This window comes from Alternaria ventricosa (genome assembly GCF_023758065.1).
Source record: "Alternaria ventricosa strain BMP 2768 chromosome Unknown scaffold_2, whole genome shotgun sequence".
In the NCBI taxonomy this organism is placed as follows: Eukaryota; Fungi; Ascomycota; class Dothideomycetes; order Pleosporales; family Pleosporaceae; genus Alternaria; species Alternaria ventricosa.
The window spans coordinates 2,695,984-2,712,861 of NW_026055682.1; the positions used below are offsets into that span (position 1 = coordinate 2,695,984).

General features: G+C 53.3%; 8 protein-coding genes across 8 annotated transcripts; 5 read left to right on the forward strand and 3 right to left on the reverse strand.

Annotated features, from left to right (window-relative positions):
• Positions 1-1,084: 1,084 nt before the first annotated feature.
• On the forward strand, positions 1,085-1,840 carry ISY1 (NineTeen Complex (NTC) component; the record flags this gene model as incomplete). Its single annotated transcript, XM_049339833.1, has 1 exon — positions 1,085-1,840. The coding sequence occupies one exon, from the start codon at positions 1,085-1,087 to the stop codon at positions 1,838-1,840; it is 756 nt and encodes a 251-aa protein (XP_049203790.1).
• A 373-nt stretch (positions 1,841-2,213) lies between these two features.
• NIP7 (ribosome biosynthesis protein nip7) lies at positions 2,214-2,898 on the reverse strand (the record flags this gene model as incomplete). The annotated part of the gene is made up of 3 exons (XM_049339834.1): positions 2,214-2,339; positions 2,400-2,702; positions 2,770-2,898. The coding sequence occupies 3 exons, from the start codon at positions 2,896-2,898 to the stop codon at positions 2,214-2,216; spliced, it is 558 nt and encodes a 185-aa protein (XP_049203791.1).
• A 204-nt stretch (positions 2,899-3,102) lies between these two features.
• Positions 3,103-5,145, forward strand: J4E93_001887 (uncharacterized protein; the record flags this gene model as incomplete). The annotated part of the gene is made up of 1 exon (XM_049339835.1): positions 3,103-5,145. The coding sequence occupies one exon, from the start codon at positions 3,103-3,105 to the stop codon at positions 5,143-5,145; it is 2,043 nt and encodes a 680-aa protein (XP_049203792.1).
• Positions 5,146-9,835: 4,690 nt separating this feature from the next.
• Positions 9,836-10,958, reverse strand: J4E93_001888 (uncharacterized protein; the record flags this gene model as incomplete). The annotated part of the gene is made up of 4 exons (XM_049339836.1): positions 9,836-10,258; positions 10,308-10,568; positions 10,618-10,770; positions 10,824-10,958. 4 exons carry the CDS (start codon positions 10,956-10,958, stop codon positions 9,836-9,838), a joined length of 972 nt encoding a protein of 323 aa, XP_049203793.1.
• Positions 10,959-11,285: 327 nt separating this feature from the next.
• Positions 11,286-11,644, forward strand: TIM13 (protein translocase subunit; the record flags this gene model as incomplete). Its single annotated transcript, XM_049339837.1, has 2 exons — positions 11,286-11,393; positions 11,459-11,644. 2 exons carry the CDS (start codon positions 11,286-11,288, stop codon positions 11,642-11,644), a joined length of 294 nt encoding a protein of 97 aa, XP_049203794.1.
• Positions 11,645-11,745: 101 nt separating this feature from the next.
• On the reverse strand, positions 11,746-12,753 carry NUC1 (nuclease; the record flags this gene model as incomplete). The annotated part of the gene is made up of 1 exon (XM_049339838.1): positions 11,746-12,753. The coding sequence occupies one exon, from the start codon at positions 12,751-12,753 to the stop codon at positions 11,746-11,748; it is 1,008 nt and encodes a 335-aa protein (XP_049203795.1).
• Positions 12,754-13,164: 411 nt separating this feature from the next.
• Positions 13,165-14,801, forward strand: J4E93_001891 (uncharacterized protein; the record flags this gene model as incomplete). Its single annotated transcript, XM_049339839.1, has 3 exons — positions 13,165-13,347; positions 13,424-13,526; positions 13,576-14,801. 3 exons carry the CDS (start codon positions 13,165-13,167, stop codon positions 14,799-14,801), a joined length of 1,512 nt encoding a protein of 503 aa, XP_049203796.1.
• Positions 14,802-15,443: 642 nt separating this feature from the next.
• J4E93_001892 (uncharacterized protein) lies at positions 15,444-16,565 on the forward strand (the record flags this gene model as incomplete). Its single annotated transcript, XM_049339840.1, has 2 exons — positions 15,444-15,633; positions 15,682-16,565. 2 exons carry the CDS (start codon positions 15,444-15,446, stop codon positions 16,563-16,565), a joined length of 1,074 nt encoding a protein of 357 aa, XP_049203797.1.
• Between the last annotated feature and the right edge of the window lie 313 nt (positions 16,566-16,878).

Sequence of the window (16,878 nt, forward strand, 5' to 3'; positions counted from 1 at the left end):
AACTATGGAGCTGGTGCATAATCTCACCTTATACCTGAACCTTTCCTATTTTGTCATCCGCGTTTGTCCCGCACGACGCTTCTCTAGTCATCTGGTCTAACTGACGGTCTCTTTTCCTTTAGCACTAGTCGTTTCGTATGGGGGCCATTCCCATTTTCCTATGTATCTATCAATTCATCTTTCGGCCTTTGGACGTTACACCTCGGTTTGGATCCGGACGAAGCAGAAACTCAAATTCGAATGCGGATTCAAGGAGATTTGTGCATGGCGTTCAACGGTGAAGTATTTCCTGTTTACTCTGCGCAGTTCGCTCGACTGGGGTTGGAGCTGTACACTGAGATGACCTGACGCTTCCCACCTAGACTAGTCTCCGTCTTGTCTCCGTTCTACTAGAAGCGCATCTCAAACATATGCGGCCGATTCGTTTTTCTCCCTCGACCTGCAACATTCAGTATTGTTTTACTTGTATATTTAGCATAGGGGCGTTACGTAATGTCTGTACCTGGGCTTAGAAGTGTAGCGTCGACTGTCTCTGGTCAGATTGATAAAAAATAAAACAAGATCGAGATTGATTGCACATTGCATTTCGTCCTTATAGTGCAGATGATTGCTTCTTGCCAAGAGCAAAACTAGACACAATGTCAAAACAGGCTGCAAGAGGGGTCGTCAGTGTGCTATGAATGGAGCAATAGTCTTGCAGCACCAAAACAAATCAAGACGGGATTGTGGCGGTCCCGAATTCCAAGTGGGTACGCAATAACGCCAAGACAGTAGGCCGGGACACTAAACTTTTGCTCCAGCCAACGCGCCTGTCACGTTGAGTCTTTCGTCGACCACGACAACACGAACACCAATCGCGCATCTTGTTTCTGTCAAATCTTCACTTCTGCAACTGCGGGGCAGCATCTGTTTCTCTTGGAACATCGTATATTACGCCTAATAAAATCTCGCCCCGACAAGACACCAAAGCGCGCCACGGCACGCCGTCTAGCTCCGACAGAAAGCTACTGCCATCGAAGGAGGCCCTCTCGCCCCTGCGACCTTACAGCAACGTGGAGCTCGAACCCGAGTCCGGACCGCAAGCATGGCGCGTAATTCCGAAAAAGCGCACTCGATGCTTTTCCGCTTCCGCGCTGCGCAGGCCGCGGAAGCTGGTATCATCGACATATCGCGTACCCGCCGCCCCAAGCTCATCACCTCTGTCAACTCGATTCCGGTTTGCGAGAAATGGCGCGGTCAGGTGTTAAAGGAGATTTCGCGCAAAGTCACAAAGATCCAGGACGAGGCCCTTTCAGACTACCAGATCCGCGACCTCAACGATGAGATCAACAAACTCATGAGAGAGAAGCACATGTGGGAAAGTCAGATAAGAGGCTTGGGGGGACCGAACTACATGAGAGGCGGGCGAGTGCTTGACGAAGAAGGGCGGGAGGTGCCAGGAGGAGGAAAGGGATACAGATACTTTGGACGAGCAAAGGACCTGCCGGGTGTCAAGGAGTTGTTCGAGAGGCAGAGCAGACCGGAAGACGACATGGACAAGGGGCGCGAAAAGAGGAGTGAACTGAGGCAGAAGGTGGATGCGGGCTACTACGGCTACAACCTAGACGAAGAGGACGGCACGCTGCTAGCATATGAAACGGCCAAAGAGCAGGAGGCCTGGGACAATTTCATGTTGCTCGGCGATGAACTGGACGCAAAGCCGAGCAAAACACAGAAGGAGTGGATGGAATTACCCGGTGACGTGGGCGACGGCATACGATGGCGCATCCCAACCCTTGACGAGGTCAACAACGAGCTAGTCGAGCGCAGGAGGAGGAAGCTTCTTGAGAAACTGGGTTGAGCGCGGAGTTTCGGCGGTGAAGTGTAGCAGCAGACTACGACTTTCCAAGTGCAGCTTCTACTTGGCTGGGAGACGAGAATCAGACATTGATACCCTTGCCGAGCGACCGGCTTCACAAAACTTATGTAGATTAGAATCATTGGGACAAGCAAGAGCAAGTCCAAGTCAGCATGACAATGCAAGTGGCGCATGATGCTTTGGTCATTCATGCTTAGATACCATCAGATGGACTACTCAGCGTATTGTCATAGTGAATGCGAGTGGGTAGCAAACGGATATGCCGTGCACGCGAGCCTTGGTTTCTGGCCCCGGTTGTGGCAAAGCAGTAAGCTTCTCTTGCAGAGTGTCCATGGTCGCACAGGCTCCCGGCCGCTCAAGTTGTGAACAAAGTGTCTTCCTCTCTCAGGTATTCTCCGATATCCGCTTGTCTGAAGGTGACAATACCCGTAGGATCCAGTTTCCTCGCCTCGGCCGTCGATCGTGCACTCACACCAAAGCCCTGATGTTACATGTTAGCCCAAGATTCGGTTCGTCGCTTTACAGCTGGCGGCCGACTTACCAATGGCGTATCGTTCATACTCAGCACAACAACACCTTGATGTTCTGGGCAATCCTCACTCCACCGTCCGACATGCGCCTTGAGCACATTGCCGCCGTACAGGAAGGGCATCTCGCCGTTTTGCTTGACCCAGACCTTGTATCGTGCGTGCGGGGCGATTACACTCAGCGCGGTGATGTGCAGGCGGAATTTGCCCGTCTTGGTGAATTTGCCCAGGCAGATGCCGAGAGAGAGGAGGTTGTCGCGCGCGACGGATGTGGCAAGATTGGCGAGGGACTCGCGGACGTAGTAGACTCGTGAGCCCTATGCGTTGATTGTTAGCAAGTTGAGCTAGCTGGCGACGGGTGGGGGCGGTTGGAAGAGTGAATACCTGGACGCGGAAGACATTGCGATCCGACCCGCCTGTAGGGTCGGCGATGAGGTTCGATATGCCCTTTCCGCAATACGTCGCGAGCTTCTCAAAGAGCGTCTTGGTCTCTGGTTCTGTGAGCGGCCTCATCGTGGGCGTATGTAGACAAGTGCTGAGTTGAGGTTGGGGCTGGGCGCATGTTCGCAAAGTCGACCTCTGCTGCCAAAAATTTGTGGGGCGCATGCTAGCCGGGCTAGGCTCCTCCGCAGCCTCCGCCAAAATTTCAGACAGTCGGGTGTGCAATCCCCAACCAAGCCTGACCGTCGCCCACATCGGCCCACGAGCACCTGCGCCATGTCTCGCGTCCCGGCTGCGAAGAGAAGGCGGCTGTCTCCGCCCGAACACGGCGAGCATGCCAGCGGCGCGGCCGAAGACCACCAGGCAAACTTCGTGAAGAACGCCGCGAAATGGCATCTCGAACAAGACTACGAAACGCGACCGCGCAGACTGAAGAAGCAGAGGGAGAACAAGAAGCTGCCCGTCAGGACAACCGAGGGATGGGTAGCGGCGCCGCCCAATGCGCAGGATATCAAAGAGGAAGAATCCGACAGCTTTCTCGCCTCTGGCAGCGACGACGGGGCGCTCGAGGCGTCGCATCTACAAGACGTGGACGAGGAGAAGCCCAAGATACCAGCGCGACAACAGATACTCGACGCCAAGGAAGAGCTTGCGCGCATAGCAGGTCTGGTCAACGAGGACCCCGAGGAGCACGTTGGAGCGCTCAAGGCACTGCAAGCCCTCGCCGACTCGGACAACATTACCGTCAAGAAGCTGGCGTTGGCGACACAAGTCTCCATCTTCAAGGACATTATCCCCGGATACAGGATTCGGCCCTTGTCGGAAGAGAAGATGCAAGAGAAGATCTCAAAGGAAGTCAAGAAGCTGCGGCAGTTCGAGCAGAAGCTGGTATCCAGCTACGAGGCATATGTAAAGCACCTCGCGAGGCTAGCAAAGTCGAGCGGATCGGACAAAGAGCACATGGCTGGTCTGGCAACAGTCGCTGTCAGCTGCGCATGCAACCTGCTCAACTCGGTGCCGCATTTCAACTTCCGTGGAGAGCTGTTGAAGATTCTCGTTGGCAAACTTAGCACGAGGAGGGTGGATGCCGACTTTGTACGATGCAGGGAGGCCATGGAAACCCTGTTTGAGAACGATGAGGATGGCAACGCTGCGCTGGAAGCCGTCACCATGTTGACAAAGATGATGAAGAGCCGGAACTACCACTTCGACGAAAGCGTGCTGAACACGTTTCTGCACCTGCGGCTACTGTCAGAGTTTGCGCAGAAGGCCTCATACCATTCCGTCGACAAGGCTGAAGACCCAATGGTCAATGGCAAGAAGATGAAGCAGAAGCGCGAGTTCAGGACAAAGAGGTTACGAAAGGAGCTCAAGGAGAGGAAAGCGATCGAGAAGGAGTTCAAGGAGGCGGATGCAGCTGTCAGTCACGAGGAGCGTGACAGGATGCAGGCTGAGACGCTCAAGATGGTGTTTGTGGCATACTTCCGAATCCTAAAGGCTCGCTCGCCCAAACTCATGGGTGCGGTGTTGGAAGGTCTGGCACGATACGCACACCTGATCAACCAAGATTTCTTTGGAGATATCCTGGAAGCTCTTCGAGACATCATCGCCACCGCCGAGCTTACGGCCGCTGCCGCAGTTGAAGACGACGAAGACGCATCGGATGAAGATGACGATAACGAAGCACCCGAGCGCAACCTTACGCGCGAGTCTCTCCTTTGCGTCATTACAGCCTTTGCACTACTCGAAGGCCAAGACGGAGCGAAAACAGCGTCAGTCTTGAAACTCGACCTCAGCTATTTCATCACCCATCTCTACCGCACACTACATCCTGTCGCATTGAACCCGGACATCGAACTCAGCTCCAAGTCTCTCCATCTTCCCGACCCCAACGCTGCGACATCACATGCCGACACCGCAAAAATCAACGTACAAACCACCATCGTCCTACTTATCCGCTCCCTCTCCTCCGTCCTCCTACCCGCCACCTCAATTCGCGCCGTTCCGCCCCTCCGCGTTGCAGCTTTCGCCAAACAACTGATGTCCATATCCATGCATCTCCCCGAGAAGTCTTGTACCGCTATGCTTGGGCTAATAAATCGTGTCACCAAGACGCATGGCAAAAAAGTAGCGCCTCTATGGAATACAGAGGAGAGACGGGGCGATGGAGTGTTTGATGCACTGAAACCTGAAATCGAGGGTAGTAATCCTTTCGCAGGGACCGTTTGGGAGGGAGAGATTCTGAGAAGACACTTTGCGCCTAGTGTGAGAGAGGCGGTGAGTGGTCTGGAGAGGAATATTTTGGAGGCTAGTAGATAGATGGGGTTTTCACAGTGGTACAACAAAGCTGCGTCAGAGACACCGATGAACGAGTATCCCGGGAGCTCCGTGGTCATGGGGTGTACAGATGAGGATACGAGTAGAAGACAGAATGAAAATGTCCGGAAGAGCAACGATATCGAAAGATGGCTTGGCTCATGCGATGGTGCATGGTGATACTCGTCAGTTGCCTTCGGATCTTAAACACCGAGGTGTGGGACCTACTGCCGACATACGTCTCCGGTAGCCACGTGGGAGACTTGATAATTTTCGAATAATTAGGACTTCTTGATCGATGCTTGACTGGCGAAGAAAGCTACGTATCAACAGATACCTTGGGCCTTGGCGCTTGAAGTCTACACGACGTCTCCCGACCAGCAATCTGGACGTACGTGACTGCACACGTTACAACCTAGAAATTAAACTCGCCACTGGTTGTGAAAGGTTTCTGGTGGTCATTTATGCGACAGGGAGTACTCTAGACAAGGATGTTTTACAGGATGTATGGATCCCACTCACTCCAGAGGCCACTGAGCAATGTACCTCCGATTCCGATGGCGATTCCGATGGCCGGGATTGAGACGACCTCGGGACGCCCAAGGTCAAACCTCGTCGATCTTGGGACTGACATAGTACTCACTGCATCTTATAGTGTTCTACCCTCTCGGTCGGAAAGCTCCGGCAAGAGGGATGGATGGGTGGATTTGTTACCGGCTAAATAACCATGCCTTCATTTCAACGAACCGCCGCATCTAGCGTCTTTCTCGCATAGATTCGCAGATCCATGCATGGGTTATGTCGTGCGAGCATCTACTGCGACGTCGGTTTACGCCCATCTCCGCTGAGCTTTCGAGTGTCTCTTTGGCATTTTCGTGAAGCTTTCTTGGACGTCGGAAACAGATAGAACCATTCCTACAAACAGCGTACAACAGCTGCGTGCAAACTAGAAAGTGTTGCCTAAATCTACCATGCCTTGGCGAGCACGGCACACATCTATGGACCCTGGACGTCGTCCTAGGACGCGCAAGATCTTCAAGATTACTACTACGCCTCGCAGTCATTCATATTAGCCTCACTCTTGGCATGAACTGGCCGTCTCGTCTAGACAGCGTAGACGAAGGTTACCGCCTTGGCGACAGATATGCTTGTAGCATCTACGGCACAACTAGCAAGTGGAGACTGTGAGTACTACTCACTGAACAGAGCTGGTCACTCCCTGACACGTCACTTCAAATGTGATAGAAATACAGCTATTGCCTGTCTTCTGCGCTATTGTCGCTCCAGCTTGCTTTGAAGACCGGTAGTTAGACGCAAGGGACTCTTACGCAAGACACTCTACTCAAAGTTGGTAGATCTATCCTCGGGCCATGCCTAGCTATACAATGTATCTGAGCCCGTAGTCTACATTTGTTCTAGGTCTTCGATCAAAATCTTGTGTGTTCGACCTGCATCTGCCGAACGCATCACACGCTTCATCCCTCAACATATAACATATTCGCATGTGGAAACTCTTGATACATCAATCAAAGCCCCCATCTAACAAGACTCTTTCCGACATGACTGTCATATAGATCACGGCTGGAAAGATCCGAGCAACTACCTAGGTAATTTTGCCTGTACATCGGCGCTTATGCCCAGAGATCTCATATATAAGCTGGGTCCTGCCTTTATTATATAGCAGTCAAGTCAGTGAGCGCTGCCTCCAAGTCAAAGATGGCAGCATTCCATCTTGGGGCGCTGTATGTCCTCTTCATCTCACTGTCCGTACTACAAATACTCTGTGCAGCAGACGCAGTTGGTGATCTGCAGACCAAGGGCCGAGCTGCCATCGACGCCGCCATTGCCAACTCAACAACGTGTACCAAAGACAAACTCCGCGTACGCCGAGAATGGTATGTCCAAAGGCACCCTAGGACTTTCCCATACACCGCCAGCTAACATGTACAATCAGGGGCAGTATCAGCGCCTCGGAAAAGCGCGCCTACATTGCCGCCGTCCAGTGCATAACCAAAGCGCCCTCCAAGCTCTCTACCGTGTACCCCGGCGCCAAATCACGGTTCGACGACTTTGTAGCAATTCATATGAAATACACGCTTTCAATCCATGGCACAGGGAACTTCCTATCCTGGCATCGATACTACACGTTTGCGTATGAGAACGCGTTGAGAGTCGAATGTGGCTACAATGGTACCCAGCCATACTGGGACTGGGGACGATGGGCAGCCAGCCCAGAGACTAGCCCGATTTTCGATGGCAGCGACACGAGTATGAGTGGCCAGGGCGAAAAGGTGCAACATAATAGCAATGGGTTGAAGCCGGCTGGCAACGGGGGAGGATGTATTGCTAGTGGGCCGTTCAAGGGTATGATGGTTAACCTGGGGTATGTACCACCTTCCATACTTGTAGTGCCATACTGCCCCTGCCAGTATCCTATATGTGCATCTGCTGACTTCTCCCAGACCGCTGGCAGCAATGGACAGTCCGCAGGCTCCACGTAATCCACGATCAGATGGCTTTGGGTACAATCCTCGGTGCATCAAGCGCGATATCAGCAACTACCTTACGCAACTGTACGCGACGACAGATAAGACTGCTGCTTTGATCACAAGCAGCAGGACTATTGCAACATTTCAAGATGTTATGCAAGGAGCGACGGGTGTCCACGGGGCGGGGCATTTCACGGTTGCTGGTGACCCGGGGAGTGATTTCTATACTTCGCCTGGTGGTGAGTACCATTCCTTTTCTTCATTTGCAGCTTCCCAACTGATCAACGCGATGCCGCAGACCCATATTTCTACCTTCATCACGCCATGATCGACCGTGTATGGTCTATTTGGCAGAGCCAAGACTATCCAAACAGGCAGCAGGTTATCGCAGGTGGCACGTCAATGATGGGCGGTGGGAGGGCGCAGAGTTTGGAGGATACTGTAGACCTGGAGGTGTTGAATGTAGACGGCAAGGCATATAAGATCAAGGATTTGGTTAGCACGGTTGCCGGACCGTTCTGCTACGTCTACGAGTAGTTTACGCGTCGACGACTGTCACAAGCCGGGGCCTCGACCTTTGAAGTGTAGAACGTACGACATACCAAGCTTGGATTCGAGCTTGGGCTGAAATAGCTTGTAGATGCTAGCATATCTTTGAACAAGTCAACCGGGGCAAGTGAAGAGATGGCCTTTGTTATAAGCAGTACGTTATATATTTATGGTCCTCAGATTAGCTCTCCTGCTGTCCTCAGAAGGAACCTCGTCCATTCCCCATCGATGAGTCTTTCGACCTCTCAGCAGGCAATGATCGGGCTCCTCAACTCGACTTTGGCTTTAATGCCCCCACAGGGACATCATCACTGGACCCCTTCCGCCCGTCTGTAAAACAGGACTTTGAAAAGAAAACAACCCTCTAATACAAGCACCACCACCTAGACCCACAGACCCAACGACAAAGACCACGCATCCCCACGACCAGCGATGCCACAAGGGCAAAGGCGCTCGGATTGAAAACTACTCTTCATGTCGTCAAGAGCGAACTTCGTCCTCCAAGCTTGTTAGGCGAGGTAGCACGGCGCTTCAACCTTTTTTATTCTTCCTCAGTGCGCAGTGGGAAAGGCTGGGGCTGGAGTCTGGTGATGGTGAACCCAGTGGCTTTGCGAAATCGCCTCCATCAGCGTTGTGCAATGATGAGTTGAGCGATGTGGCTACATCTAGTATGATGGCGCACTCCCTCCGCTTTCCGTTCTTGATTGTCATGCAGTGAGACGCCGGGGTGATTAGTCCCCAGCATCGCCTTGTGACGAAGGTTTGTCGTTCACTGGGATCTGATGGGCGTTAGCTGTTGTTTCGCGTGCGCTTACAGCCGGCGCATTCTAAGCTAGATAATAGCGGTCGGGGCTACTTACTCGCTGCTCGGGTTGTGGGTAGTGAGAGAAAGCTGCCGACGCGCAGCCTGGAAACTTGGGCGCGCAATCACGGGCCGTGCTAGCAGCGCGCTAATGACATAAGCGTCTTGTCCTTCCACCGGCGTCGATCAAGAAACCAAACTACTAGTTTAAAAAACTATGTCTTGGCGTCTCCACAAAAGCAGTCTGTACATCCGGGTTGTGTCTACATATATTGTCATCTGTCGAAGGTGAAGCTTGTCAATTGTACATTCGCTGTCTTGCTAAAGACGATTGGCACGACGTGCACATCGGTATGTATGTATAATGCACGTATGTCTATCCCAACACAAGCATGCAATCATGGAGCACTGTCTTATGTGTTGCTTGACTATGAATAAAGCATTCGACATCGTGGCCGCTTCCATTACTCCATGTAGCCAGGTCACCTAAAACGGATGCTAGAGCAACCCTCAACCCACTCCGCTTGCTTTCATCGGCAGCCTTTGTGAAATTCTGTACAGAGGCGTGTTATTATATGCGGAGACATGGCTTCCACCTTGGGCATGTCACGCTAAGGTGTTACGATTGATACATGCTAGGAAAGAGAAGTAAGAGCGCTAGGTGAGATAGAAAACAATGCGCGTGGCCTCTCCAGGCCATTTTTTGCACAGCTCGACTCCATCATCCAACCCTGTACAGTGCCATCCAGTCATTCTCATCGCCGACTTCGACACACCCATCAAACTGGAGCATTGGTGGGCCCAGCCAAGCAAGCTTTTTGTTGCCCTTGAACTTGAGGTAGGAGCTGTTCCCCTAAAAACGGTCTCTTTGCTTGGTCCTGTAAACGGTAAAGCCGACATAGGCACCGGTCAGGGCTAGGCCAAATAGCACAAACTTGACGAGGAACCAAGTCCAGCTTCCACCGCTGCTGCTCTTTTCGCGCGTCATAGACGAGGCAGTCTTGCCCCCTGAGCTTCCTGACGAGGAAGCCGACCCAGGGGTCTTTTTGTAGAGATTTTGCGACTTGACTGAAACGATGTCGTGGTTGTCGGACAGTTCGCCGGTTTCGGCGGAGAAACCCAAGTAGGCGACGGGCGGAACCTTGAAGTTGGGGATCTCGAAGCATTGGGTCCATTCGCCCTCTGACTTGTACTGGAGCTCGAGGCGGAGGAATTGTTCTTGGAAATACGTGAGACGAGCTTTGGTGGCGATCTGGGCATTGCGAATGCCACGGGCCTAGTTGGCGTTAGTATCGAGAGGGCCATATGGGCCAGGCAGCACGTACAGAGCATCCAGCGACCTCGTTGGCCTTGCCGTCGTTGTCCTTGTCGTAGGGCGTGTTTCCATCTCCGTTCATGGCCATGATGTAGGGAAACACGGTGCCGGGGCGGTTGTTCTTGTATGTGTCGAAGAAGAGGCCGAGGCCCTCAAACTTGTCGGTGTGGCCGAAGACGTTTCCTGGCTGCGCGCGCTGCTTGGTGAGCCACATGGCGAAGCCATCGCCGTAGAGGTTGCCTTGGCCGTGGATCTTGAACTCGAATGTGATCTACTGGCGTAAGCGTCTGGGACATGTGGTGGGACAGAGTGCAGCCTACCTCCCAGTTGGTCGCTGTCAGAGGCACGCGCGAAAACAGCCAGCCGTCGCGCGAGGGCTTGTCTGAAGCCAGTCGAATGTACTTATCAGTCCGAATAATCGTGTCTCCGCCAAAATCCCACCAGCGGCTCTGCATGTCCGAGTCGAGGTACGGCTGTGTGCGGCGTCAGGGCATGTTTGCATGGGCGCAGAGGACATGCGACTTACGGGCTCGAGACTGTGTGTTCGCAGCGAGATGGCCTTGATATCAGGGTCCTCGCTCAATCCCCCGGACCGCGCCCAAGCACCCGTCCAGCTGCCTGCAAGCAAGCACAGGCTCGTCCATGGTCTTGCTGCCAACATGGTCGCGCACCAAGAGAGTACTGGCGCGGAAGAAAGAGTGGCACCAAGACTGCGTTGTAGTGGTTGGGGGAAACAATAAGAGAGGCACGGGTCGGGCGACTGGGACGGGGCGTGACGTGCTGGAGTTGGCAGAGTGAATCGTCGACATGGAAAGGCCACTCTATCACCTCGGCGTGCAGTGCAGGGGTCCACCGTCTCGGGTTGCAGCGACTACGCTAGCGAGAGAGGCGCTCTTGACGTCGACAAGCACGCACGACGCACCTTTTCGCAGCACGACGCCCCACGACCCACGCCCCTTCACCCCCAGACGCACACCCACCCGAGACCATGGACTCCCTGGGCGGCATGTCCTCTTACCCGAGCGACCCAAAGACGGCCGTCATGCGCCAGGTCCAGCAGGAAGCGGCTATGCAGAATGCGCGCATGCTTGTCGAGGTCCGTCGGTCCGGGGCATATACTGTCTCTGCATGGCGGTGCACGTCGTACTGACGCCTTCCCAGAAACTCAACGAGCACTGCTTCGAGCGCTGCATCCCCAAGCCCGGTGCCGCCCTCTCCAAAGGCGAAGAAAGCTGCATGAGCGCATGCATGGAAAAGTACATGAGCGCATGGAATACTGTGAGCAAGCAGTACGTCGGCAGAATACAGCGCGAGAGTGCCCAGGGCGGTGCGGTGCAGAACCTGTAAAGGCTTGGTTGGACTGCGCCATCACGACATTACAACACCGCGGAGGACCACAATGTACTATACACTGTACCATGAATAACATCTCGTCATGGCTTGGAAGCCTATTTCTTAGCAAACGTCTTCTGCCTCTGCGCATACTCCTTTACAATGACACTGCAATTGACCTCCTGGCACAACCTCTTCTTCCTCTCTGGCGTGAGCTTAGTCGCAAATTCCAGTCCACTAGCCCTCTCCACCGCCTCGACCGGTACTTCAAAATCCGTCAACGGTTTGTGGCTGGGAATGACGGCATTCGGCAGCACAAAAGCACCCAGCGCCACCTTGCCCCCCAGCTTCCCGTCTTCGGCGAAGATGACCTTGTAGAAATGTGTAGGCACAGCCACGTTGGGTGGTGAGCCGATGACTTCATATGACACTCGCCATTTGCCGTCGGCCTCGCGCTTGGGGAGATACAGAGGGCCGGTTACGATGCGGACCGAGGGGTACGAGTGTGTGAGCCTCCGGCAGAAGTCTTCGAAATGCGCCCAGTAGTCGCGGTTGAAGCCATCGCCCACTTGCGGACACATGTTGCTCAACGCAAAAGTATCGTCCATGGCTTCCTGGCTCCACTTGGCATCCGCAGCAGGGACTTGATGCCCCCTATCGTAGCCAGAGCGGAAGTAGTCCTTCAGCTTTGCACGGAACATCTCGGGGATCGTCACGTCTTCTACAAACACGCTGTGTTTCCTGTCCGCGTTGCTGTTGGCTAGCGACTCGGGCGTAATGTGCTCGGCGACCCATGCGGGGTTTCGTGTTCGTCGGTCGTAACTTGATGTGAGGGAGGCGGCAGGGCGGAGATCGTTGACTGGGCCCGGGAACCCATATTGGAAGAGACCGTTGGGGTCTACGACTGCTCTCCGGGCAGCCACAGCCACAGCGGGCGATGGCGTGGCAGGGACCGAGGGTACAGGCGCTGGCCGGCCGGGCCCAGCTATGGTTGTCGTCGTAGTCGTGATGACGGATGGTGCAGACGGAGGGCCATCCTTCTTTGCAGAGTAAAGTGCTGCAGTCGCTGCAGCTCCTGCAGCTGCACCACCAGCAGCTATCAAACCCAAGGTGAGTTTGGACATGATGAATGTTGTTCAGTCTTCCGAGACGTGGGTTGTTGGTCGTCGGAGGTGATGGGAATGCCCCTCGTGAGCCAGAGAGCGACTCCCACGGCTTCGGCGTCCTTTACGGCGCGTGAGGGATGTCTCAGAACGCGTCTACCCCTGCTCGTCTGGTTCGCTGGCGCCTGCTCCCTAATGGTCATCTGCATTTTTGACGACGAGGGTTTGGCGCTTACCGCATGCACGCTAGTCTTGACAGCCGCACCTGCATGCATATTCGACACCACATACAAATCATCAAGTCCGGCCGTTTTACGGGTTTCCAGTACATGCGCAGCCCTCTTCGTTTCTGTTTCTTCTACTGTACATAGACGGCTATGCGGATCTGCATTGAGGACATCATCGCATAAAGTGTGACGTCAACCCGCTAAAATGCCTTCCTGGCTGTCGCGAGCAACTGAGTCTCACAATGCTCAGCTCATCACGACTGCAGCCGTGTCAGGCTTTGTCGTGGGCAGTGCGATTCTAGGTTTTCAGAAAGCTCGGCGCTTGACAAGGGTAGCCGATCTGAAGGCATCGATTCCAGACGTCAGTGACGAACATCGCGCGTCCAGAGTGAGTACCCGAATATCGAATCGGCTGCATACTCGATCATCGAGCTGACACCTAAATACTCGCTAACATCACCCAGCTGACCGAATATGGTGCTGCTTCCAACGTCTTCGCCCCAAGCAAGGAAGATGAGCGGAGTATGGCATTAGCCGCAAGGGCAAGGAAAGGTGACTACGACGACGGTATTGATTCTTTCATGAAATGCCAGTTCAACTCTGACTAGTGCACCAGATCTCATCCTTGAACAACTCGCAAGAAATAGAGTCTTTCTCACAGATCCTGGAATCGCCAAGCTAAGGAATGCCTTCGTAATTGTAGTCGGATGCGGAGGCGTCGGATCACATGCTACGGCCGCCCTCGCTCGCTCAGGATGCTCCAAACTTAGGCTTATCGACTTTGACCAGGTCACGCTGTCTTCGCTCAATCGGCATGCAGTTGCTACACTAGCAGATGTCGGAACGCCCAAGGTTCACTGCCTCCGCAAACGACTCGAACAAATCACACCCTGGACCCATTTCGAATGCCGAAATGAACTCTTTGCCGAGCATACTGCTGCAGCTCAGCTAGCACCCATGAACCATCAGCAGCCGGATTTTGTTATCGACGCTATCGACAACATTGACAGCAAGGTTGCACTTCTGGCATACTGTTACATGAATAACATCAAGGTCATATCTTCCATGGGTGCAGGATGCAAGTCTGATCCTACACGAATATTCATTGGCGACATCTCCACAAGTACAGACGACCCGTTGTCAAAGTCTACAAGGCGAAAGCTACGCTTGAAGGGTGTCAAGGACGGCATACCAGTTGTCTACTCTACAGAAAGGCCAGGCCCAGGGAAGGCTGAGCTCCAACCTCTCTCCGAAGAAGAATTTGCGAAAGGCAACGTGGGAGAGCTTGGTGTTCTTGCAGATTTCCGGGTACGAATCTTGCCAGTTTTGGGTACTATGCCAGCCATCTTCGGTCTCGCAGTTGCGAATCATGTCATCCTTTCCATCTCTGGCTACCCTCACGAATACTTGCCAGCCAAGTCACGCGACAAGATGTACGACGGAATTTTAGGTGCTCTCCAAGGTGCCGAAGAAAGACTGGCACGTGCACTCTTCAGCGAGGACCCACTGGGTCTCAAGATTCCCATAACACAAGATGATGTGGGCTATCTAGTAGAAGAAGTATACCATGGCCGAAGTATCATCAGTGGGTTGTCTACACGCCTAGTATTGACACGATGGACTAAGCCAGCTCTGAGTTTTGTTGATGAGAGAACACCGGGTCAGAAGAATAGTCATCTCCAGATGAAGGACTTGGTTCTTATGACGAAAGAAGAGGCAACAAAGCATGAGAGGGAAGTGTTAAAAGGCCAAAAAAGCTTAGAGGAAGTATATGACGCCGAAACGATTGAACGTGTCGACAAGACAATGGCTGAAGAAGACAAGTTCCAACGTTTGAGGTAACAAATGATACACTGATTATCTTGTTGCACATTCCCATGTGATCCTCACACTGCAACGACTCCATACAACTTCGGCATCCAGTCATCTCCGTGACACGATGCAACCGCCCTCAGAGTTGCATTCTCCGCGTTTAACCCCGATATCACCAGGCGCATTGTCATCGGTCTGCATCAGTCGGTCCGCCGACAATCTTTGGCAGTGGCCCGATATCCATCGGCGGTCGCATTAGCGCAAGGCACGCGACCAATAGGAGAAGTCCTCACTCCCGCTATCTACGCGGTGGATAATTTTTCAACTGATGACGCACAGCATCAGTAAACTAAACCGGTACTGTCCCCGCAGTACAAGTACGCGTAAAGGTCTATGATGGCGAAGGTAGCCAATGGGCGCTCATGAGAGTGACGATGGGACCAACCAGAATAGCTCAGTTCCGCAGTCCGCCTGCATAGGCTGCCTTGAGGCTCTTCTAGACGGGCCAGGCTCATAGTGAACGTCATATCGGAATGTCCACGGAGTTAACGGTCGTTGCTGATATATAAGTGTTTGTGCACGGATGGTGCGGCCAAACATCCCACTACAACTACAACAACAACACCAACACCAACATCGAGCACGTACGCTTACAACAATACGAACTACACAATGGCGACAGACACGAAATTCCAAGGATGGCTCGGCAAGGACGAGGAGAGTGTCAAGGGAAAGATGGAGTGGGGTCAATTTGAACCCAAAAAGTGGACCGAAGACGATGTTGACATTGAGATCTCTCACTGCGGTATCTGTGGATCAGACTTGCACATGTTGAAATCTGGCTGGGGCCCTACACCATATCGTATGTTACAGACTGTGTCAACTGCTTCACCGTACTGATGGTTATTAGCCTGCGTCGTCGGTCACGAGATCATTGGCAAAGCCGTCAAGGTTGGCAAGAACGTCAAGCACGTCAAGCAGGGCGACCGTGTTGGTGTCGGCGCGCAAGCACGCTCATGCCTTCAACCAGACTGTCCCGATTGCTCGAACGGCATCGAAAACCATTGCCATCGCGAGACAGTAAACACTTATGGCTCCATCTACCCACGCGACGAGGGCAAAAGCTATGGTGGATACGCCACACACAACCGCACAAACGGACACTTCGTCCTAAGTATTCCTGACGGCTTGGATAGTGCGGATGCTGCACCGATGCTTTGCGGCGGAATCACCGTCTACTCTCCGTTGAAGCGTTATGGCTGTGGTCCTGGCAAAACTGTCGGAATTGTTGGAGTAGGGGGCTTAGGTCATTTCGGTGTTCTCTTTGCCAAAGCCCTGGGTGCAGACAAGGTCGTCGGTATAAGCCGCAAGGCTGAGAAGCGCGATGACGTTCTCAAGCTAGGCGCTGACCTCTACGTTTCCACTGACGAAGATAAGGATTGGGCCAAGCACAACGCACAAACGCTCGATCTCATTGTATGCACCGTTTCCAGCGCCAAGATGCCTCTAGATGGCTATCTTAGTTTGCTCAAGACTCATGGTACTTTCATCCAAGTTGGAGCACCGGACGGCGGAGAGCTACCTCCCATCAACGCCTTCACGCTTCTTTCTGGTGGACTCAAGGTTGGAGGCTCTGGCATCGGTGCCCCATGGGAGATCAAGGAGATGTTGGAGTTGGCGGCTGAGAAGAAGATCAAGCCATGGATCCAGAAGAGACCAATGAAGGATGCTAACACCGCGGTTGTGGACATGGAGGCAGGAAAAGCGAGGTATAGGTATGTTCTGGAGAACTAAGCAAGCAATATGCACAGCAACATAGCTTTATACGTCTGAAGGCAAACATTTACATTCTCTTGCAAAGATTTACCGTTGATGATATGCTCTTGCGGCACTTTATGTGCGTTTCTCATGTTGCGTTTCAACAGAATTGCCGCTCCGCCGACCAAATGATAACATCCTAAGACACTCGCATCTCTTCATACCTATATTGTGTGATGATTTGTAAACGCATCACTATGTTATCCCAAATAAGGAAATAACCTAGGGGGGGGGGGGGGGGGGGGGGGGGGGGGGGGGGGGGGGGGGGGGGGGGGGGGGGGGGGGGGGG